The 25,009-nt window shown below is 36.5% G+C and overlaps 1 protein-coding gene across 1 annotated transcript; it reads right to left on the reverse strand.

The window, feature by feature from the left end:
* Positions 1-5,669: 5,669 nt before the first annotated feature.
* Positions 5,670-7,130, reverse strand: LOC114461113 (nuclear RNA export factor 1-like). Its single transcript, XM_028442953.1, has 4 exons — positions 7,003-7,130; positions 5,988-6,170; positions 5,846-5,906; positions 5,670-5,770 (listed from the first exon to the last, which is right to left on the reverse strand). The coding sequence occupies exons 2-4, from the start codon at positions 6,134-6,136 to the stop codon at positions 5,732-5,734; spliced, it is 249 nt and encodes an 82-aa protein (XP_028298754.1). The 5' UTR covers positions 6,137-6,170; positions 7,003-7,130; the 3' UTR covers positions 5,670-5,731.
* Positions 7,131-25,009: the final 17,879 nt, after the last annotated feature.

Consider the following 25,009-nt stretch of genomic DNA (forward strand, 5'->3'; position numbering starts at 1 on the left):
ATATCTAAATGTTAAATACTAAATCTAAATGTTAAATCTGATCAAATGTTTGCATCAATGAGTTTTTATTTTGGTACTTCTGGTGAATTTGCATATTAGCTACTGTAAATATTCAGATTAAACATTTTGATTGAGATTCAACATTTATTATTTAGATTTGCCATTTAGATTGAGATGTAATATTTAGATTTCAATATAACATTTTGATTTAACATTTACGTTTCGATATATATCATTTAGATTTAGATTTAACATTTACATTTAGATTTAACACATAGTTTTAAATGAAACATTTAGATTTAGATTGAACATTTACATTTAAATGTGACACATAGTTTTAAATGTAACATTTAGATTTAACATTGATGTTATATATTTCCGATAAAAATAATTTCACAAGTTTTTCTGTAAATCTGGTCAAAAGTAACATTAAAAATTGACATACATTTTTTTTTAAATGTGGTTTGTTGCGAAAAGTTGCTGTTTTAGGTTTATTAAACCATGAATCAAGTTTTATTGTTAAATATAAATTGACATTAAGGTTTTGTAAAGGGATTTTTTTTTTTAAATGTTTTTGTAAAACAGGTAAACAATGTCTGGGATCAGTATATTATAATTATGACTTAGTTCTCATAATTGTGACTTAAGATTGTATTATTATTATTATTATTATTATTATTATTATTATTATTATTATTATTATTATTATTATTATTTGTTTTTTTCCTGAATAGATTTTTACTTTTTAAATATAATTTTATTTTTCCTAGTTTTTTGTTTCATTTTACTGGCAGGAATGGGCTTCCATATATTACTAATGACATAGATAATCAGACAGTTTTTATAAAGGGAATCAAAACCATTGACATTATATACGTAGACGCCTCATGACGTCGCCGCCATATTGGAAAGGTCTCCTCACTCTACGCTAGCACTAGAGAACAACTATGCTGGTGTTTTGTACAGTTTTTAATTGCAATAATCGGTGCAGTATTCAAACCAGATCCTGTGGGATTACCTTTAACAAGTAAGATTGAACAATACTTTTAGTTTATTTACATTTTATAATATTATGTCATTTTAACTAATATTATTTACGTGTATTAGAGCAGGAACTGGTTCTCTCTCTCTCACACACACACACACACACACACACACACACACACACACACACACACACACACACACACACACACACACACACACACACACACACACACACACACGCACACACACACACACACACACACACACATTATGAAGGTTTCCCAGTGATACAGGCTTGAGGAGACAATGTGAAGTTGTTTTAAGACGGGAGGGTTTAGTTTCTACTAAATCATCAGTGATCTGTAGTCAACACTTCAAACCTGATCATTTTGACAGGACGGTTCAACTTCTCATGTCATCTCCAAAGAGTAGGTGTCATTTTATTCTCCACGCTAAGAAATGTGAATGATTCATATGGAAAACAAGTTATTACAAAAACGGATTAAAACACAATACACAACATTGACAATCAAAAACCAAACATCAAATAAAAAACAAAATAAATCGGAATTTACTCAAAACATAAATTTCTAATGATTTTTAAATAGCAAGGTTTCAACCTTTTAAATAGTTCGATGGAAACATGTAATTATTGAGAATTAAAAATCCTTATTTAAAACGTAGAATGACTTTTGTTAAGGTGTTTGAGCTTAAAGGAGTCCTTTATGTGTGAACATGAACGACACTTATATCAGGTCTGATCATCAACGTCCTCTCTGAGGATACACTTTATTCTCTGAACACATGTTAAACACTATACAGTACGAGAGCGCCCTCAAGGGGAGAACATGTGTTATAACACTCAACTTTTACAATACAGTCACATAGAGAGTAAGATATATACAATCTTAACAACTTTATTATTATTATTATTATTATTATTATTATTATTATTATTATTATTATTATTATTATTCTTGATGTTTGTGGGCCTAAAGTATTTCCAAGTATTGAATTATTTATTAGTTTTTTGCTTATTTTTATTATCATTATTTTTTTTAACAATTATTATGAATTGAATTCAATACCTGAAAACTCTAATTATTAAGTAAGAATTCAAATACCTTATTTTGGTATAAAATATTTTATTATTGTTGTTATACATAAAAACATACAGAATAATTAATATTTAAAACAATGACATCGTCTCAATGATACATATTATTTTCTTTGATGTCTGCAGTGGAGCGCACATACTCCACACAACAATGTCAGGAAGTTTACTTTGTCCCAAAACAACGAGTATGTGAAGTCGGCGCTTGCGCACTCTGTAAGTCTGTTATTCAAGTCTGTTCCCATGAGTCTGTACCCAGGAGTTCACAACTAATAATAATAATAATCTCAAATAATAATAATAATAATTATTATTATATATATATTTGTTTTCAAAGTGAACTGACATGTGTTTTATTTGTTTATTGGATTAGGTTAGGGTCATAATCTCAGTACAGAGGTAAACTCAGTACGTGACACCAGCCACAGATATCATAAGGGTGTGACTAATGGCTGCTTAAATGTGATTTTGAAACATCCAGGTTACCCTTAAAATTAGCAGCATTTCACAAACAAGCGCTTAACTATGAGAAACTGCTTCTCTCTCACAATTTTACCTCCATAACTCAGTGTTGTAGAATAATCGAGCTGTGACTGTTAACAAGAAATCTCTGTTTAAAAGTGATTGGTAGAAAAATGGCGTTTGTTTTCTATATGACGTGTTTCACCCTGATGGTCTCTTTTTATCATATGAGGCTTTCATTATCAAGTATAATGTACAGATTTCTCTTAATGGCTACAACAAGGTCTGTAATGCAGTTCCCATTCCTTTTCTCAGACTCATTCAGAACATTATGCTTGCTTATCATAACCTCACCGCCTACTTTAACTATTGATCAAGTTATTCTTGTTGATAAAAAATAGAACAACTAAATTGTTACCCAAATTTCAATAAACAAATGTTTTGTCATTTTAATAGAAATATTAGACATGACCTAGAAAACTCATTTAAACACAAACCTTTTTCTTTTTACTAATCTTACCCTATTGCCCCAAAAGTTAAAGAAACACATTTTAAAATTATTTCTGGCTTATAACCTGTTAATGATTTTGTGCATAAAAGGTTCAATTTTGACACTGAACCCTGCACTCATCCTCCACAGAAACAATTGAACATTTATTTTTTAGTTATGTAAAGACTAATGTTTTTGAACTGACATTCACAGCTGACTGTCTCTAAAAATCAATGTACCACCTTTTCTTCTAAAGACATCATTTATTTCATGGACAATTTGGACTCACGTATCTCTGATGTTATAAATGTTATTTTAATAAATATTTTATTCATACTTGTAAATGCAAAGACTACTCCTGTGTGTAATGTGTTTATTATTTGGTTCACTACCTACTTCAAGTCTCTTAAATTAATCAAACACACCAAAAAAGCATCCAAAATGTATAAAGAAATTAAAATGTTCTTGTTCTTTTAAGATGCCATTGCCTTGTATTTGCCCTTTTCCTTTTGTCTATTAAGCATACATTTTCTTTCTTTCTTTATTGTTTATTTTTTGTTTACTTCTACAGCAAGTGCCAGAGTGTATTATTGTACCCTGATTTAAAATGTATATGTATTGTTTGTATTGTTTGTAAAAATAAAAATAAAAAATAAAAAAAAAGTGTTGCAAAAGTACGGGAGGCCGTTTAGGACAAAACTTCTTCCAGATCATGTTTCTACTGCTCTATATTCCATTGGCAGCAGGCGTTAAAAAATGTCAACTTTAAACAGCAACATTTATTTTGAAGAATTTACAGCTATAGTTTTTAAACCAGTGAATAAAACCCATAACATCACTTTTTGTCTGATTCAGTCTGTGTTTCATTAACTGTAAATCCTAGTTTCCCAAAGTGGGGTACAGGTACCCCCAGGGGTACGCAAACTGTCATGGGGGGGTACATGAATAAAAATAAAAATTAGAAACAAGAATATAAATAGAGCAGCAGTCAGGAGCCTCCATGCATTGGCACAAATGACACATTAGCCGATGTCAGACGACCCTCTAGTGGTGACAGTGAACAATCTCAGCAAAAATGTTTTAATTATTATTAATATGTTATTCTCAACAGGATAGGTCAAATTCAGAGACAGATGTCACTGTAAGGCTACATTGTATGTGACATTACATCAGTGGTTCCCAACCTTTTTTGTGTTGTGACTCCATTTTATTATCATTTTTTTCTTTCTCCAATTAGCGTTTGATAATGTTTGTTGTTGCCAGGATTAGTGCTCAAAGTGACAAGATGCACCAGCTCAGATATCCTTATACCGTTTATGCTATTTTTATACTTATTTCATTTCAACTAGATTTTTATTTATACTGTCGTCTAAGATTGTTTTGTATATGGTGTTATAATTTGGAAAAAAAAATAAAGATGAACAAATCTTAAAAACGCACATTTAATCAGTATTTTTCTATTATTATAAATTATTAGACATTTTAGAGGACCCCATTTGAATTCCAGGCGACCCCACATGGGGTCATGACCCCATGGTTAAAAAACATAATGGAATGCAGTGTTTTTCAAGTGTGCAGTGGTGGGGGTACATGGATTCAGGTTAAATGTCTGAAGGGGTACGGGACTGTGAACAGTTTGGGGAAACACTGTAAATGACAAACCATCATAGGAGTCTGTTGTTGACTAGGGGTGAGTATTGGCAAGGATGATGCAATACGATACGATATTATCACGATATTCTACCCAGTTAATATCAAAATTAAACGTAGAGATGAAAAATCAAGTTGCTGTATATGTTCATCAGTAGATATTGATCAGTCAGAGGATGAATTGAGTCAAAACTATTTGCTTCAAAATCTCCTGTTTATTATTTATTATTAGTGTTTTTACACATTTTCACTGAAAAAAAAAAAATACAGTGTTACACACTGACATCATAACATAAAGTGCAACAAGTTTCTTTTCACTAAAACTACTGTGTAGAAGTCTCAAAGTAACCATGACAACATAATGACGGCATTGTAACAACTGTAAGTGAGAACATTAATGATAAATCACCCTGAGTTACTGATAATGTACAAAAATAAGAACAAATAATTTCTCCTATTGTATCAGTTTAAACACTGATCTGAACAGATTATATGAAAATAAAATGTCTGTGAATACATAAATATTGCAGGTATTACACACTGCCATCATAAAATCAAGTAACCATTGCAACAAATTGAAAGCATTGTAACCACTGAAATATTGCACAAATACACAAAAATATTAATTAAATAAATAAATAAATCTAGTTAAAATCAGCACCCAAAAAAATCTCAATATACTGTGAAATCATTTTTTTTTCACACCCCTATTGTTGACCAGTAGTTTAACTAGATCCACTCAGCATGGAATAAATAAAAAACAGGGTTTTACATGTATTGTAATGGTAGAAAACAACCTGAACTGGAGTGGGTACAGAAAGAATGCACACAATTATCTCACTAACAATGTGATTTTATTACTAATAAAGCAAGCTGTGGTTTCTGTAGGGGGTCAATGAACTAATGTAACTAAAAGACTCACGACCCAACAGTATTCAGGTCAAATATCTGATGAAACGGTTCATATGAGTTCACTTTAACTTTATTCTATACAAAAATACAAAGACTGTTTTTCTTTCTTCAACGATTTACTTTAGGAACGCCACGTCTGGGATCTTTCCCGCCGTCTGAAACAGAAACAGTTGCTACTTTAGACATCAGCACATTTAAACCATGACGTGGATTGTTTAGAGTCGTGTCACCTTTAACTGAGTGAAGATTTGTGCTGCTTTGTTCAAGTCCCACTCGTTATCCTGCAGACACCTGCAACACACAGACAGTGTTTACCAGTGAGCTGTGACATTCATCCCAGTCTGGTAGACGGCATTAGGAGAGGACACCTACTTCAGGGACCATTCCAGCTTCATGCCTGACTTCAGGGAGAAGGTGCTGAGCATCTCCTGCTGTGGGGCAGTGAGGGTGGGCACTGGGCTGGAGGAAGGGGTCGGGGCAGGCGCCACAAAAGCTCTGCTGATCTGCTCCGTTGTAGCCATTCTGATGAAGAGCTGGTCGTTGATGATGCACAAACTGTTCAAGTATGAACGAGGACCACAGGGTTCAAAGGTTAGAGACTTTCTATGGTGTTAATATTACAGTGTTATAGGGCCACACCAAACATATTGTTACCTACATATGTGTAGAACTGTACATATAGAACTGTAACATGGTTTATCAGTTTAGCATTAAACTATAATTGACAATTTTGATAGAATTTTCATGGCAATGACAATTAAATAGTCAATTATCTGAACTCAATTACAATATAATCATGATTATGACAGCAAGAGATCTTTTAAAATTACAATTATAATTATGGCATAATTGTAATTATCAAATAAGCAATTACAATTATAATTGACCCCAACCCTGATTATAATGTGCTACAATACAAACAGATGTTGGTTTGATATATTTGTTAAAAGTTGTTTGTTATAATTATCATTATTATTATAATTATTGATATGATAAATAAATATGGTAAATTGGAATATTTTGAGATTATATTATTTAATATTTATTACTGCACAAAAGTACTGAAAAGTGGTATCGTTGAGTACCGATACTGATTTACGAGTACCAAGTATCGGTTTAAATGTGAAAGGTGCCCATCCCTAGTAATCTCTACAATAACAATGGTTGTTGTGTAAAAGCATTATGGTTTATCATTTTCTTTTATGGACAAATAAACATACATTAGGTAAATATAGGAATACACAGAAAACACACGTGGTGAAACAGTATTTACTGACATGAAATTGAACATGCAACCGTTTGTTCATTCCAGTCATACTAGTGGAGGCAAGCATTATCTGAAGCTACAGCTGCCAATCAGCACTTTGGTTTTAAGTGTGTAACCTACCCAGAATTCACTGCTGGAACTGTGATGAAAACTCTGGAGAAGGCCCTTGTAGATTCTTTAGATTTATCATCTACAACAACTGAAAAACCACAAAAAACCCAGGAAAGCGTTAGTGAGCAACAGATGAGTTGCAGTGGATCTTCTTAAAACCATGACGACTTATGGCAAGCCCTTTTAACATTTAATAAGTCTGGCGGACATGTAGCAATTTAGTTTTCACTAGTGGAAATTACATTTGAACATGTTCAAATGTAATTTTGACATGTTGAAATGTTAATTCAAGATATCTGTAAAGCCATTTTCACACGTAACAAATATATTTCAACATGTCAAAATGTCATTTCGACATGTAGAAACTGAATTACGGATATCTGCAATTACATTTTTACATGTAAAAATGTAATTGCAGATATCTGCAATTGAATTACAACATGTGGAAATGCAGTTTCGGATATGTGGGCGGGACAATGACGTCATTTTGGATATGTGCTCCAAATTACCATATTAATTTCGGATATGTGCTCAAAATTACCATATTAATTTCGGATATGTGGGCGGGACAATGACGTCGTGTACCATTCCATTGGCCGACTGTGACGGTCGCAGATGACGGTGCCAGTGGCTCGCACCATATGTGTTTTGAAGTGGAAGACGTAGAATATGGCGGAGCAAGTGATCCTTAAAATTCAAAGAAAATGTTTTGCAATCGAACGAGCTTATCAACAAGGTGTATGTAGTCAAAGGGAACTACGCACGACAGACGCCTGCATTGTTAATTTAGTGAGAATTGCTGACCTACTTTCTACAGAGACAGCTAATGAATTAAGAGACGCCCTTCTGGAAATCAAGGAATTGATTTTGAGTTCGCAGCGAGATGCCCCGGCAGCCTTCTCAGTTAATCGAGTTCGTTCAGGTAAGTGCTGAATCATTTGGTCAAAATTATATTCATATTATCTATGTGAACATGCTAATATGCTAAATGGTGACGGTGAGCTTTGGTCTACCGTGAATAACATAAGTAATATTACAAAATCCAGGCAGATGGTGGCCAGTTAAAGAAAATTTGTTAAGGGCTAACGTTACTCAGATATTTCTGTAAGGAAAAGAAAGGTAAAAGATGTAAACAGGACAGGCACATACAAGCTAACACCAGGTGAGCACGACGGTGTGCATACATCTAAACCAGGGGTCACCAACACGGTGCCCGCGGGCACCAGGTAGCCCTCACGGACCATGTGAGGGGCCCTCAAGAGCTCTAGTTACCAATGAGCTCCATCTAAAATCTGATTTACTTTCCAAGATTCAAACTCACAAAGATAAATACATATAAGAGATGTAGTTATTACTAAGTAGAGTTAAATACTACTAAATATAATATAATAAATATAAGTTTTAGTGTTAAATAAACCATCTTTAAATGTTTATTTTAACTGGAACATCATCACAAATGCTTTTACATGTTGCAGATTTGGTGTATGTGTTGTTATATATAATAGGATATATATAAGATTATTTAAAAAAAATGCAAGGTGGATGTTCGTAAAATATGACAATTGTTACATTTTACAAATGTTACGTTATATGAATAGGTAAAAGTAGTTTGTTTTCTACAAAATGTCATGAAAATGAAACGATTGCATACTTTAAGATTTCTTACATTTTTAAGTTACTGCTGGCCTTCCTTATTATCTTACCCTCTAATAAAGGGACAAAATATAGTATTAAAGACATGCTTTTCTAACTGGTAGCCCTTTGAACTATACAGTACCTATGAAGTAGCTCACAGTTTCAGAAAGGTTGGTGACCCCTGATATACAGTGATTGTGTTCTTTCAATGATTGTGTATATAATGTGGATGTGCTTAGTTAGCTGGCTAAATTATTCTTTTTACACCATACTATTATTTTAACTGTTCAGTTAGGCCTGTTTGCTACTCTGAAGACATGATCAGCTCAGAAAACATGTTATAAATTGATGACAATTTTGCCTTTTCAAAGGCGTTAAAAGGAGATCAGAGTCAGCATAACTGTACCATTCATTATTTGAACAGAATCTCTAGTCACTATTTCCCCTATGTCAACAATTGAACACTTCAAACCATACAAAAAATACATAGTGTAGTTTAACTTGATAATTTAGTGCATTTAATATTAAATCTTCTTTTACATATGTACAAATTTAGATAAATGATTATAAGACACACTTTTAGAGAGTGTTTCACAGTTTAATAAGGTAGTCAGAAATCTGCAATGCATATATTTGAAAGTCATTTTTGAGCTACCTGTTGCTTATTTTTCAGGAGGCCGTGGCAGACCAGCCATTGATGTTTCAAGGCAGCAAATACTGTTTTTGCTGAAACAAGGATACACTGTCAAGCAAATGGATGGCATGTTTGGTTGCTCCTCATCGTTTCTTTACAAGAAAACAAAGCTGCTTGGAGTGTGTGTTCGAAGAGGACATCTACCAGTGACAGACGAAGAGCTCATCCAACACATCACAAGACTTCATGGGCTTTATCCTAATACAGGAAGTGAGGTACAGTAGTTTTTATGTTCCCCATGAACTGTACACAAAATGTATGTTGTAATTCGGATCACCAATACAACTTGCTGAAAATGTTTTTTGTTTGTGTGTTGGTTCTATGTTATCAGATGATGAGAGAATTCCTCCGAGCTGAGGGGCTGTTTATTCCACGGCATAGGGTACGAGACGCATTGACCCAGATAAATCCTGGTGCAGCTGCACGCAGGTGGAGCAGTGCTGTGACCAGAAGGGTGTACCATGTTCCGTCTGTATGTTATATACATGACTAACTATTAACAGGGATGAACTCCATTTCTACACAAGATATTCCATCATTTGTATGATTTATGTTATCAGATTATACTTTTTTTACGAAGAGAGACATGAGTCCAGCAGATAGAAAGACAAACAAACACGGACAGACTGAACAAATTACATATAGCATCAGAGAAAATAGCATGCATCACGAAATAGATTAGAAGTTTAAAGTTTGTATTATATCAGTGGTTGTTATGGATATGGGGGTCAAGAGCATTGTGACGTTTGGCTAAAATTTTCCGTAGATGTTCAGCTTGGTTGAGTTCTGCTGACTGAATGGCCCGAGCATTTATTCACATAATTTTCATCCTCACCAGACCATTCAGTTAGCCCTGGTGAACAGAATCTCACTTTCAGATGTTTATGTGTATTTTATTTAGCGGTTTTCCTTTAATCTTTCCCTGTATGTACATTTACTGAGTAGTTTCAATGCACTATAATCTAGAGGTATAAAAACAACTCCACCAATCTGCTAGATTTATAATCAAATGTACCTTTCTCCTTTGTTTATCACAAGGTGGGGTTTGGTGGTCCATGGAGCCACTGATGGACACTCTCGACTGATCACATACTTGAATTGCAACACAAATAATCGCGCCTCCACTGTACTGACACAGTTTGTAGAAGCAACCTGTATGTATGGCCTTCCTTCCAGAGTTAGATCAGACTATGGAGGTGAGAATTCACAAGTTGCACTGTTCATGAACCTTGTTCAAGGTGTGGAGAGGAGGAGTCACATCACAGGCGAGTCTGTCCATAACCAAAGAATAGAACGTCTTTGGAGAGATGTTTTTCTGCATATTTCTACAATATTTCTATGATGCTTTTTACTCTCTGGAGAATTCTGAGCTTCTTGATCCTGAGGAGGACCTCCACAAAATGGCACTGCAAATTGTCTTTCTGCCAGAAATTCAGAAAACACTTCACAATTTCAGAAATGCCTGGAACAACCACTGTCTGCGCACTGAAAACAACAGAACACCTGTCCAAATCTGGATTGCAGGAATGCTGGCCAATATGGAGATGGACAACACAGCCATCAACAATGTGTTTGGTGAGGACCTTTACAGTGAACAGAGTTTGGAGGCCCTTTTGGCACACCATGGGATTGTGACTTTCCCCAGTCTTGATGACGACGACCATTTCCCAGCTGTTGTTGTGGAAGGACCCAGAATCCACCTCACTTCACAGCAACAGCAACTCGTCATCCAGGCAATTGAAGATATTGCAGATACGACACAGAAATATCAGACTTGCTGCACAGTAATTGCAAATATGCTTGTGTTGCCCCAAAGTGAAAATAGTGAATGAGTTAAAGACCAAACTGATACACTGGAGGACAATTTAAAGTAATATCCAGAGTGATGATACCCAGAACAACATCTCAACCTAGAGTGTGATGTTGCTTTAATACAACATTAATACAAGCACAAAATAGTGGTAACAACTAAAAACTCAACAGATTATTTTAACTCCACCAACTCAACGAGTTCCACAGTTTAACTAAAACTAGTCTCAGTCTTATTCTAAGCAACCCATACATTCTCCTGCACTGTAACTTTGTTGGTCTCCATGGTTACCACAGAGCAGCTACTTTGTTGTATGAATCTTAACTTGTGTGTTAAAATAAATTCATTTTATCATGAAACGATTGAAATTCAAGTCTGTTGTTTGAGAAGTTGAAAAGATAAAACCTTTCAGCTATAATTGTCAATTCAGAGTATTCAAAGCTATTGGCTGAGGTGGAGTGATACATGTTGGGGAAAGTCCCAGTAAAGTTGTGTCCTATATTGTTGCTCACGTAATGCCTCTGATCCAATCATATTGCCTGGTCAGAACAAACTGTTTCATAAATTACCATATAGGTATACCATAGCTTATAATGGAAGAAGTATTCAACTCCTGTACAAAAGCACAAGTAGTACAACACTATACGTTGTATAGTAAATGTTCACTGACTGTTTTAATATCTTATTTCAACAAATAATAAAGGCAGGTGTTGAATCCGCTTATTCATTTATTTGAAATACCCTCTATGATCATAGTTAAGTAATGTAATATTTTGTCTAATGACCAATAATAAGACTACCATTTTTTCCGGAATATAAGTCGCACGAGCCAAAAAATGCATAATGATGAAGAAAAAAAACATATATAAGTCGCACCAGCCAAAGAGGAGCATGCACTGATACAAAAGCCTACAGTGTCCTCTAGTGGCCTTCACACGGATAACCGCTAGAGCGTACTGTAGGCTTGTGTATCACACTGATCTCTGTGCCTGTACCTCTAAAATGTTTAATGTATTTGTATACAAGTCACACCCCAGCCAAACCATGACAAAAAATGTGACTTATAGTCCGGAAAACACTGTACTTCTTGCAGTACACCACTTTACACCCTGTCATTTTACCTCAGAAATCAAAGACTGCATTTTGTCTTGAAAATATATTTCTTTATTTTATTGTACAACTGCAAAATGTCCTGCCTCCACTGCATAACATTGGAACATTAACTGACAACCACATTTGAGGGGGGAAAAGGGTGAGTTGTACTTAACATGAAAATATCAGTTTCTGAAATATTTGTCTCCAAAATATGAACTTCTTTTAACAGTATAACCATACTATAACTTCTAACTATTGTTGTGTTCAGTTATGATTACTTTACACAAATGCACTGAAAAAGCAGTTTTAATTTTAAGAAAATTGCAGCAACATTACAGAAGTCTGAAGCGGGCTTTGCCTTAGTGAACTTGTACTTCAAAGCCTGAACTGACTTAAACTTTTTGTCCACAGAATGCGGCACTGAAAACAAATTGCAGAGACCTTGTTTGTTGCCGTTAGACTTAAAGACACAAACATATTAAACAATGGATTTTTTTGTATTTTGTTCAACCTCTTTGTGATATTATATTGATATTTTTATTGTTTTGGTCTGGACTTGGTCTCGTTCCCTAAATGCCTGGGAGCTCTCTGTTGTCGGGCAGTTCTTGGTCATATTTAGTGTGGTCTTGACTACAACATTGGTTTAAAGATTTATTAATTTTAGGGCAAATGTAATGCTACAGTTAAAGTCAAGTAAGCTTTCAATTGGTTTTAATACAATTTTATTGTAGTTTTTCAGAAAATGCTCAGGTTTTGGGAGGTTGTTTTGAAACAATGCAGAGATTTTAGAGTGTTTATGTAGGACCCTAGTTATATTATGCAATGCCGAAACCTGGAGCCTGCAGAATTCCTTCTGTCATACAGCTTTTGAATTTTTCATATTGTTTGTGAATGGGCAGTCTGAGCACTATGGCGCATGTGTTTGCCTCTGGAAAGATTTTAGTGTCTTCATTGTAGAGAAATTCAATGACCGGATGCAGTGGGAAGCCCAGGGGAGGCACTGCTGAAGCTCCAGAGGCAAACTCCAGCACCATTTCCAGCGTCAAGGGGCTGCATTCTCCTTCTACAAAAACACAAGCAAAGGAAATTGTAGATCACATGGAAATAAATATGAATGCCTGTCACACTAATACGCTTCAAGTATTGTACAATTGTATCTACATGAAAGTGATGATATAGTCTAGATCTATAATATATATATATTGTTGAACATTGTTGCTAAACTCTTCTGAAACTTCCCAATAGAGGTCTGAGGCTATTTTCAAGTTGTCGTTTTGACATATGCAAGGCCACCCTGGGGCCCATCAGCATAACTATAATTGCACAACAAGACACAAATGGCTGACCGATCAACCAAACCTGATTCCAATTCCTAGGGCTGGCTTAGTGGTCCCGCCAAAAACACACATGCCATTGAAATATCGTACCCTCAACATCGATTAACCAGTCTCTCCAGAAACAGATGGTCTGATTTTCCAGGGGTCGTCTGTTACTTCCAGGGACCGAGAAATCAACTTGAAACAAAGTAGACAAGTCTTTTGCCTCCAGTGGTTTTGGTGCACTAGTGAACAGGTCCTCAAAGATTTCAGGGTGAGCCCTAAGCTCATCAAGGAAACCAAGAGTTTTGAAACCTTCCTCAAACCTGGAAAAAAACACACATAAATCAGAACATTACAAATCAATGTTTTATGAACAAGTTACCCTTTCACACCCCTCAGTTTTGCCCTGATGGATAAACTGCTCACTGTCTGAATGCCATGTGCGTTCACCCATCAACAAAATAATGTGCTGCAAATTGGACCAGGGAATCCCTCTGCTCCAAGGATGTGATGTATCTCAGTGTTCCCATCATGCTCAGACTGTCTTCTGCATCTGTGATTGCATCATTTGCCTCACGGACAGTCTCAGCTCCTTTTCTCTAAAAAAACATATATATTGACTGAGAGTCGTCACATTTTGGGGAAAAAATCTACAATGAAAATATAATGAGCAAGCTTCAAAAACGGTGCAATACACAACCTTTAATAACTTTTCTCTGAACGACTGGTCTCCCACTTCATCCAATGAAGCAGCAGGTGGAGATTTACCGCAAAGCCGGAGAAAGAGACGCTTAGAAAAGAAGCATGGGCGAACTCCACCATGGATTATACACACCATCTTTCCAAACAGGGTGTACAGTCCAGTCTCAAGATCTGAAAAATAAACATTTATGTAAAGATTAAAATAATTAGTTTTAATTGGTTACACTTCTTTTTAAATATGCAAAAAACTTCATAATTACTTACAATGAGTATCAAGCGCCAACAGTCTATCATCCTCAGGCCCATCAAATATCTTTGAGTGCTGTACAGCCCTCATTAGCAACCGCAGATATTCCCTGGTTGGCCCCCCGTCATCCACAGCCCCTTCTCCTTCCCCCTCACTGTCGACAAATATCACATCCAGCTTTGCTCCTGGGTCAAAGCGGCGTCGTTTAAACGCTTGAAGGCTACCCTGCAAGATGTTGTCTCTGCAAACGTTTATTTGATTGCTTGTGTGATTGCAGGTGAGATCCACTTTGCTGAGGAGCTTCATCAAGACAGTTTGCAGATCAATTCTGTAATATAAAAACAAATGTAAAAAGTTAAGATTACAAAAGACAACTTTGAAGTTTGAGACTAATTATTCAAATGAAAGTAAAATAACATACTGAGATGATGAGGATTCACTATTCTCCACTATTGTTCTAAGAGTTGGCTGAAGAGGCAGTGATCGTACAGGAGACTGGTCAGGAGAAGAAGGGAGAGAAGGAGGAGAAGGAGTAGCTGAAGGGCTGTGTTGGTCTATGGCAAGGCAAGCATTGCTCAGGTCACATGCATCCATTTCCTGAATTGGAGACAAAAATACACACAAATACAGATACACAATATACATTAAAACTGTTATTTAAAAAAAAATACAAAATAGTACAAATTAAAATGTTTGAAATTACATTGTTAATCACCTGTCCATCTGGTCTTGCCATCCACTGAACATAGAGAGTTGAAAAACCTTTGATGTTGTACTGCTCAATGGATCCTGACAGTGTGCTTTCGAGTAGATTGGTTGATGCTGCTTCTCTAAGACAAAAAACCTCACTGGCCATTTCCTCTTGCCCAGCAAAATCAAACAATGTCTAAAGCAGAGAACAGAAACAAGAGTTTACATCTATGAATTATCACACACAACCCAGGGCACAACTTAACATCAGAAGTGAACTCCTTCTCAGAGGTTAACATTAAGACAGGTAAAGTGATAACCTGAATGGATTCAGACAAGACAAACTTCCTCATCCTCTCCAATCCATTTGGAAACTTTAATTTGAGCGGCACACCATCAGCAGGCTCTTGAAAAGCTTCCATTCTGTCTTGTCTTGCCTCCATTGCCTAAAACACATAATTACACTTGTATAAATTTTAAAATTCATGTTTAGAGCAACAGGCTGTGAAAGAGTAATTGAAATCGTATTTCATTACATAAGCAATAAAATTTACCTTTAACCTTCTCTGTTCCTGTGATTCCAGTCCCTGATGTCTCATTTCCTGTTTGATAGAAGAACATGTTTTCAACTAATCCATTAATACAACACAATTTTTTTTTTCAATGACAATCCAGCATGAAAGTAGCCTACTCTTTGTCTGTCTGCCAACAATGATGCATTAAATTCTGCATCTTGTTGACACCGTAGAGCCCGCCATTCTTGCAATGTCTGAATAGCAATCAGTATAACCGAGAGATACAACATAATTAGAATAGACAAGTGTTTGACAGTAATCCATTCCTGGAAAAATACAAACGTTTACCAAAAATGAATTGCAATGAAGGCAAGAGGTGTGTTCTTCATTACCTCAGTTGTGTTCCTTTCAAAAAGTGGTCCTGGCACAGGCTCACTTTCAAAGGATCCTGCTGGTGCAGGCTCAGGAGGTGCGAGAGGCATATTTAATGTTGTTTCCTGTGATATAGTGTGAAAGTTCACAGACAATTAACTCATGCAATCCAAGGTCAACATTTTTTTTTTTTTTTTTTACCACTTTTTAAAGTTACTGTATGAGGAACTGCAAACCTGTAACACTTTAGCAAGTGGGAGTATGTATAGTCTACTCCTCCCAGTACCCTCCTTTAATTCTTTGACAGAATGGACTTGGATCTTTGTCAGCCTCTTGCCTTTATCAGCCCGGGCCAACTCAAACCCAACCAGATTTAAGCTTATTTGGGGGTAGTTCTGATGGACAAACTGATTAAACTCTGCCAAGCTCCAGTTCAGTTTAATTTGAGAGCGTTGTTTTTTCTCTGTCTCACGCATTGGTTTCCCTAAAATTGAAGAAATTTGAGAGATACAAAAAGATTTATCATTCAGCACACATGATTTACTGTTTAAGTTTGTACAATGTCAATCTTTTGTGAACATGTTTTGTAAATATAATTTATAAATGACATATAATTACTTTATATTCATTGTCTCATTTTGGTTAGGTAAGGCCTGTTTCAATGGTTTCACTCGCTCAGACATCCTAAACTTACCAAAACCAATCTGAGTAAACTCCTCTCGTTGTTTTGGTGTTGGGATCCGTGTGTAATTTGGACCAGGGAACAGAAAAAGACTCACATTCCACAATGGTTTTCCCTCCTCCCAACTGTCCCTGCAAAAGAATATGGCTTTATTACTTTTTATTTATTACTACTATTATTACTAGCAATCAGAATATGGGCTATATTGTTTGCTTTCATTAGTCTGTCTACATACTTGACCTTAATGTTCATTTTAATATTCGTGAAACAGCCAAACAAAGTCCAGTTACCTATTCTATTTTAAATATAAACTGATTTTCAGCTAGCATCTTAGCTATATAACGTTAATAACGTTGCACTACCTGTTTGGTGACATTACTCTAGCTAACAATACTGTAGTACTAGCTTATGGCTAGCTCTAGCGACGGTAGCATTAATTTTACTACACCGTTATAGTTTACCTGTCATTCGATGTCGGGCACGTCAGAACAAGCGTCTGGTAGGAACAAGGATGTCACTGTTACTCTGCAACAGCTCCTGTCTGGCTCGATTCGCCACATTAAAAATTCGATCAAACGCAGAAACTGCGGTCTCAGTGTTTCCCTCTCGATCCATTTTCAAACGTCTCTCGCAGATTATGCGCGCTCCGCACGTGCGCGTCACGGTTGTGGAGTTGCCCAATGAGAAGTCCTGAGAAGTCAGAGGCTGCCAATTACCATATTAATTTCGGATATGTGGGCGGGACAATGATGTCATTTCGGATATGTGCTCCAAATTACCATATTAATTTCGGATATGTAGTCCGAATTACCATATTAATTTCGGATATGTGGGCGGGACAATGACGTCATTTCGGATATGTAGTCCGAATTACCATATTAATTTCGGATATGTAGTCCGAATTACCATATTAATTTCGGATATGTGGGCGGGACAATGACGTCATTTCGGATATGTAGTCCGAATTACCATATTAATTTCGGATATGTAGTCCGAATTACCATATTAATTGTAGATATCTACAATGTTATTTGAACATGTAATTCAATTGCAGATATCTGCAATTCAATTGTTACATGTAAAAATGTAATTGCAGATATCTGCAATTCAATTGTTACATGTAAAAATGTAATTGCAGATATCAAGAATTCAATTTCGACATGTTGTAATTCAATTGCAGATATCTGTAATACAATTGTTACGTGTAACAATTGAATTGCAGATATCTGCAATTCAATTGTTACATGTAACAATTAGATTACAGATATCTGCAATGTGAGAACAATTGCAGATATCTGCAATTCAATTTTTACATGTAACAATTGAATTGCAGATATCTGCAATTCAATTGTTACATGTAACAATTGAATTGTAGATATCATGAATTAGAATTGCCACATGTCAAAATTGAATTGCAGATATCTGCAATTACATTTTTACATGTAACAATTGAATTGCAGATATCTGCAATTCAATTGTTACATGTAACAATTAGATTACAGATATCTGCAATGTGAGAACAATTGCAGATATCTGCAATTCAATTTTTACATGTAACAATTGAATTGCAGATATCTACAATTCAATTGTTACATGTAACAATTGAATTGTAGATATCATGAATTAGAATTGCCACATGTCAAAATTGAATTGCAGATATCTGCAATTACATTTTTACATGTAACAATTGAATTGCAGATATCTGCAATTCAATTGTTACATGTAACAATTAGATTACAGATATCTGCAATGTGAGAACAATTGCAGATATCTGCAATTCAATTTTTACATGTAACAATTGAATTGCAGATATCTACAATTCAATTGTTACATGTAACAATTGAATTGTAGATATCATGAATTAGAATTGCCACATGTCAAAATTGAATTGCAGATATCTGCAATTACATTTTTACATGTAACAATTGAATTGCAGATATCTGCAATTCAATTTGAATGGAAGTCAATGGCACATTTTTACATGTAACAATTGAATTGCAGATATCTGCAACTCAATTGTTACATGTAACAATTGAGTTGTAGATATCATGAATTAGAATTGCCACATGTCGAAATTGAATTGCAGATATCTGCAATTCAATTTTTACATGTAACAATTGAATTGCAGATATCTGCAATTCAATTTCAGATATCTTATTAAATGTTAAAAGGGCTTGCCATAGGCTGTAACATGAAATGTGGGAAAAGCGAAGTGCTGTGAATACTTTCCGTATGCACTGTATATCATCAAATCACATTTTTTGAGCTTTGTTACAATGTTAATTCTTTATCAAAAACAACCCTAAAGTATTATTGGGATTTCTTCCTCCATCTCTGAGAAATACTCAATTTTTTTAAAATGTCAAACCACAGTCTGTCCTTTTTTTTTTTTTTTTTTTTAACGTGTGTGTGTCATTTATTTTCACTGATCAGTAACAGATGACATCACATCCTGTTGGTCTCAGCATTGGTTCCTATTGGCTTCTCATTCATCATAAAAGCTGCAGCGCATGCGCCGTCACTCTTTAATCATTAAATCTGTGATCGATCTCGTGGGTCTTATGAGGATGTGCACTTAAGCTAAACACTGTCAGCTGGCTCGGCTCAGATGGGGAGATGGAAGCTGAGAAAAGTTTGATGAAATAGTAAAAGCCAGCGTGGTCACAGACGGCTTAGCTGAACCAGGTTTAAACCATAAGCCTGGCTCTACTGAGAACACTTTGCTGAAATACCCCCTGGTATTCCTGCTCGTGTCTCCTCCTCCCGGTGATGTCAGTGTGTTTGGGTTGTGATTGATTAGCTGCTTCGTGTTTTGCACCCAGGTGTGGCCCATTCCTAATCAAGCCTCCCTCACTATTTAGCTGTTCAGTGTTAGGACACAGAATAATGGCTGGATCATTGGGAATGTGTGCTGCAGCATTTTATCCCCTGCTTCCAGTTTTCCTTGTGCCTGTTTTTGGATTTGGCATTTGTTAGCTTTGCAATTAAATGTCACGTTCACTTTCTGCTCTTGGGTCGTCCACCACCACAACCACCCATTCTGAAATAATTCTCCAAACTGTCAAAGAAGTGTGACGTACCATAAGAAAAGCAGGAACAAATCAATCAGGGGGCGTTTTGAGTCCTTTACAGATTCTGGAATTGTAGATTCTAAGCTTTCCAGTGGTGTCACACACACAGAAAATAAAGAGTATTTGAAGGAATTATGGCCGTTTGAATGTTGTCCCTTGTCAACTAGCAAATTTATAAAAAAAAAAAAATCCAGGTTTTTATCCGATCAAGCAGACGTGTTCCTGGTTTTCTTCATAGCACGTCACTGATACTCTGGCTGTCTTTTGTTGCAATAATAATGCATTGGATTTGATATAGCGCTTTTCTGTTTTTTCACTTCACGCTTAGTAATGGTAAGCTACTGATGTAGCCACAGCTGCCCTGGGGCAGACTGAGAGAAGCGAGGCTGCCATAGCGCACCATCGGTCCCTCCGAACACCAGTCACTCACTCACACACTGCATTCATACTAAACAATGTGGGAGCAATGCCTAGGACACAATGGCCACAGTTACATGTTTTTTCATTCAGAATTAGTTATTCAGTTTTAAAGTGTTCTGCTTCATGATTACATGGAAATACTAATTCTAAATTGAGGTTTACATTAAAAACAAGTGTATTCGGCTATATTTAATTCCACTTTAGATCTGGGAGTTGGTAAGGGTTCTTATTGGACAGGGGGCAAACCATATATATTCATTTCTAGTGGGAAAAACACACAACAAACCTTTTATTTTCCGTTCTAACATAGAAGACCACATAATTAGAACTGTTTTCACTTTTATTTCAATTGTAGTTTTGTAGCAGGAACTTAACAGTAACACACGGTTTCACTTTCATCCGTGGAGCAGGAGAAGAGAGATACAGTAGCGGAGAAGGGTGATAGAAGTCCGTACTTTGGCCAATCAAAGCCAGCGGTTAATGCAACAGCTGTTCTACCTCCACTATACAGGATGATGAGAGTAAAGTGAACTTCATAATGATGACGCTCTGGTGCTTCATACCCCGCAGCACCGATGAAGCCTGTTTTTGTGTGTGTGTAATAAGTCCGTGTGATGGTCCGCATGTTTATACTACCGTTCATCCACTCTTTTCATTAGATCCACGTCTTCTAAGGCTCTGATTAAATAAATAGTGTCGGCTGGAGTCCGGGCGGCCATCCTGGACTATGTTGTCACCACCTCATCAAAATAGAGGAATCATTTATTTCAGAATTAAAATCGGAATAAACCAGCCACTTAATTCAGAATTAAGTTTAATTCGGAATTGCATTTGCATTAGGAATTAAGTGTTTACAAGGTCAGTTTAAAGAGGATTTAACTTTTATTCTGAATTAAAGAGGAATTAAAGCTGCCTTGTAAACGTGGCCACTGACAGATACCACTGGAGCAGTGTTTGGAACGTTACTTTAAAAAAGTAATTAGTTATAGTTACTCACTACTTGGTCTAATAAGTAGTAGTAAAGCGTTAGTAACTGAATTACTCTATAATAAAGGTAACTCATTACCAAGGTTATATGTCAAAGAATTCAGATTTTTTAGATGTGTCATTGTGAGGTGCTGATTCATCAAATCTGTAGTGTGTGTGCGTGTGCGTGTGTGTGCTGGCACATGTGTAAAAACACTGGCTCTGATTGGCTACCATGAAACATGACGCCACCTTAGCCAATCATAATCACTCACCTTGTTTTTAACCCACCTCCTCACTACATCTGCGTATGAAGCCAGGGGTGTTTTCAGATAACAGTTTATTATATCAATGCATGTAACGCCGTTAACGTTACTGAACGTTAAATGCGGTGCAACAGTGTAAAAAGTATTTAGTTAGATTACCCTGTTACTGTAAAAAAAAAAATGCTGTTACCTATCGCCGTTATTCCAAACACTGCACTGGAGCGACTGCCACCCCTCTGTGGAAACTGGAAATCTCAGTGGTGACCCATCTAAGTAATAACCAGGCCCAGCCTTGCTTAGCTTCAGAGTTCTGACGAGATCAGCCAATGGCAGGCAGGTATGGCCAAAAATAAAAGCGACTGTGTGTCCTACAACTGGAGACTGGTAGTGACAAGTCGTGTTGTTAAATATCTCTGATTGTTTCTTTTTATGTTCATTTAGTAAATAAGATGAATTTAGGGAAGAGAAAAGTCTGTGCTAAAAACACATTTGAGACAGCATGTAAAGAGACATTCTGCATTCAGTCACTACTAATGCTGTTCTTTCCTGATATTTTAATATTAAACGCTGACTTCTTCAAAAGAAAAGAAAAGAGTGAGAGAGCGCGTTGTCCTCGAGGCAGCATGCGTCAGTTCTCACTAATCACAAATAGTCCTCACTGCCTCTTGCTCCCCTGAGTAAGATACATTTTTACTGTTTGTTTAGTTCCTCTGGCTTCTCTACCTCGTGGGACTTAGACGTTCAATGGAAAATGAGTTTAGGTTTAACAGCTCTCGTAACAGCAGCTGTAAAAATCCACACATTCCTGTCAGCCTTTGTATGGAATCAGTTCTTTTTAAACAATGTTAAATACATCATGCTGATAGGAGACGACAAACTGTTCAGCACTTATAGACAGTAGCAATGCATCGACACCTGAGGTTCCATGTAATTGTTTTATTTTACACACCATACTTACTATAGAACTGACATTATTTCCTGCACATTCATTTCACTTTAAGTTAGAACAGGGTTGGTTGTCACTCTCGTCATAACTCACACAATAGAGGGCGCTGTCACAAGTAATTGGTACTAAAAATAATTGGTTAATTATATATTATCAAGCTGTAAAATGAGGTGAGAGGACAATACGTTTTTTCATGTGAGTCTGTAAATATATTGTTTATCTCCTGTTATCATTAAGGGCCTGTACTATGAAGCTAGATTTCTTCCTCTCACGCAAACGTCCGGGATTTATTGGGTATGTGCTGTACTACAACGCTGGCTAACTTAAATCACCATGGTAACTTAGACTGAACGACTAACTTGGTCATGACCAGATTTTGTTCTGGATAAGTTCTGAGTGAGTACAAAAGCCCCGCCTCCTGACCAATCAGTTCTCTTAGAAAAGGAGCTGCCCATTGTTAGAAGATACTGGTTGGTGCAGAGCCGACAGCTGTGTTTAGGAAAGAAAGATTATTAATAGATAAATGTAATAATTTCGTTTACCAATGACATCCTTGATGAAAGATATAGATTTACATCTGATGGACTGATCTACAGTCAGCTGATGAAACCTGTGTTGGACACTCTCTGTATGTACGAACGATCAATTCATTCATTCATTCATTTATACATACGCTATAGTGATGTAGACAGCATCAGCAAACAGTGTGCTCTCATCCCAGAGTGTGTGGTCTACCTGTATAGAAACACGTGTGCTGTAAGAAAGTGAAACTGATCAGAGAGCTGTCTGTTTATCAGCCCATGGATTAATATTGGATAATCCCTAATTTTGGGCCTTCATGCATATGCATGAGTGGGCAGAAACACAAACAGCAGCAACAGTAAACCAACAGTCTTCCTTCTCCTCCTTACTTGTCTGGTCACAGAACTAGTCAATTTAAGACAATTGTCCATTGTTTTGTCCGACCGCTGCGTCGCATTGGTTTACAAACACGTCAGATCATCCCATAAAGGTGATACAAGGTGGTATAACGGCTACTAAAAATGGAACTGATTGTGAGCACTCTTTGGTTTATCTTTATACTGGATTATCTATATACTGAACGTAAAGATATGAACTGTGACTAAGTGTAATATCAACCTGCCTTCACTGTGTTTGTTTTATGTGTGAGGTAGTTTGAGAGGGAGGAGCTCACATTCTCACATTATTATAGGGTAGGAGGCGCGAAGATTGTCAGGAGGAGAAAAATCCAACTCATAAAAAATAAAGTGAATTTTTCCTAATACTGTCCTTTTAACAGTGTCAGCAGCTTCTTTGCTGTGTTTTTTTTTTCAGCTTTTAGAGCAACAAAGTTTTTGGTCTGAATTGTAGATTTTAATTCTTCATATTTTTTTATGAAGTCAGACCAATCACAGTTATCTGTGTATATGTTGACGTAGAGACCAAGCGGTTGTCCTGCTATACCTCGCGGCACGGCAAGTGTTAACCCGCTGTCATAGCCTGGGCCCTGCTACAGAAGATTGTCACGGCTTCACTTTAACCCCACTTTTACGTCGACCCCCGAGATACTTCAGGTCACGTCCTCTTGCCCCCGTGGCAAGAAGGTGAGGACCGTCAATCCCTCTTAGGTTCAGCGAGGGAGAGATCCGTGCAGGGTTTACGGCCCTCTCACAAGACGAAGTCCGGACTGACGATTCCTATACCGACCCGTAGGTCCTCTAGTACTCTGTCACCTCCCTTCGGATGCTGGTCGCCTTAACCCGTTTCTTGAGTTTCTTTCTCAGTAATGTGCCTCAGCCAACTCCCTTTTAATTCCTAATACCTTATGAACTGACATATATTATTGCACTGAGCGTCTAGCCCTCAGACAGGAATTTCCTAAAGGGTTTTCTCCTAATGATTACCAGCAGATTGAGTGATCGGTACTATGACTGACACTTAGCAGTGTCACCAGATAAAGTATAGAAGTCTTCTTTGATGTTACAATTAATTGGTTTAATCAAGAATAAAAAATCAAAATAATAAAAGAACAAAGTATAAGTGAGCTCACAGGCTTAAAGGTCTTCAATCAATCAATCAGCAACAGGGTCTGTGTCTCATGCAAGAGTTCGGCCCTGACATACAAAAACATTTGGTTTATATAGTTTCCTGATGGAAACTTCTACATCACTTGTGGTTATGAGGTTAGCTCAGCTGCGTGCGCATATATGCTGCATGCGCAAGCAAGCCTCACTGGGTAAAAATCAACACCCCTCCTTTTCTGACCACCGAGTCAAAGAGGCTAGAAGCAGTTGAGTGGTGGTTTCTATCTTTTGGGTGTGGTTCTTTGCCTTGCTAAGTAGGTCATGAAGCAATGCAACATTTCTATAAGTCCATATTGTGCAACAGTATACACTTGTCCAGCTTTGTAGTACAGGCCCTAAAACGTATGAGAGGAAATGTCACACTCACAGTTTGGTTTCGTTCTGGTCTTATTTTGACACTTCCTGTTACCTCACTTTCTTTCCTGTTTCAGGCTGCTTCATTCACTCTGCAATCTGCATTATCTGTTCTACCAGCTGTCACCCATTTCACTCGTTATCCCTG

This window comes from Gouania willdenowi, unplaced genomic scaffold, assembly GCF_900634775.1.
Source record: "Gouania willdenowi unplaced genomic scaffold, fGouWil2.1 scaffold_93_arrow_ctg1, whole genome shotgun sequence".
Classification (NCBI taxonomy): Eukaryota; Metazoa; Chordata; class Actinopteri; order Blenniiformes; family Gobiesocidae; genus Gouania; species Gouania willdenowi.

Coding starts and splice junctions, on each gene's coding strand:
- LOC114461113 (XM_028442953.1), bottom strand. CDS start 6,136: ATGGCTACAACGGAGCAGATCAGCAGAGCTTTTGTGGCGCCTGCCCCG. Junction 5,907..5,987: donor AAGCTGGAATGGTCCCTGAA/GTAGGTGTCCTC, acceptor TGTGTGTTGCAG/GTGTCTGCAGGATAACGAGT. Junction 5,771..5,845: donor AAATCTTCACTCAGTTAAAG/GTGACACGACTC, acceptor TTTCTGTTTCAG/ACGGCGGGAAAGATCCCAGA.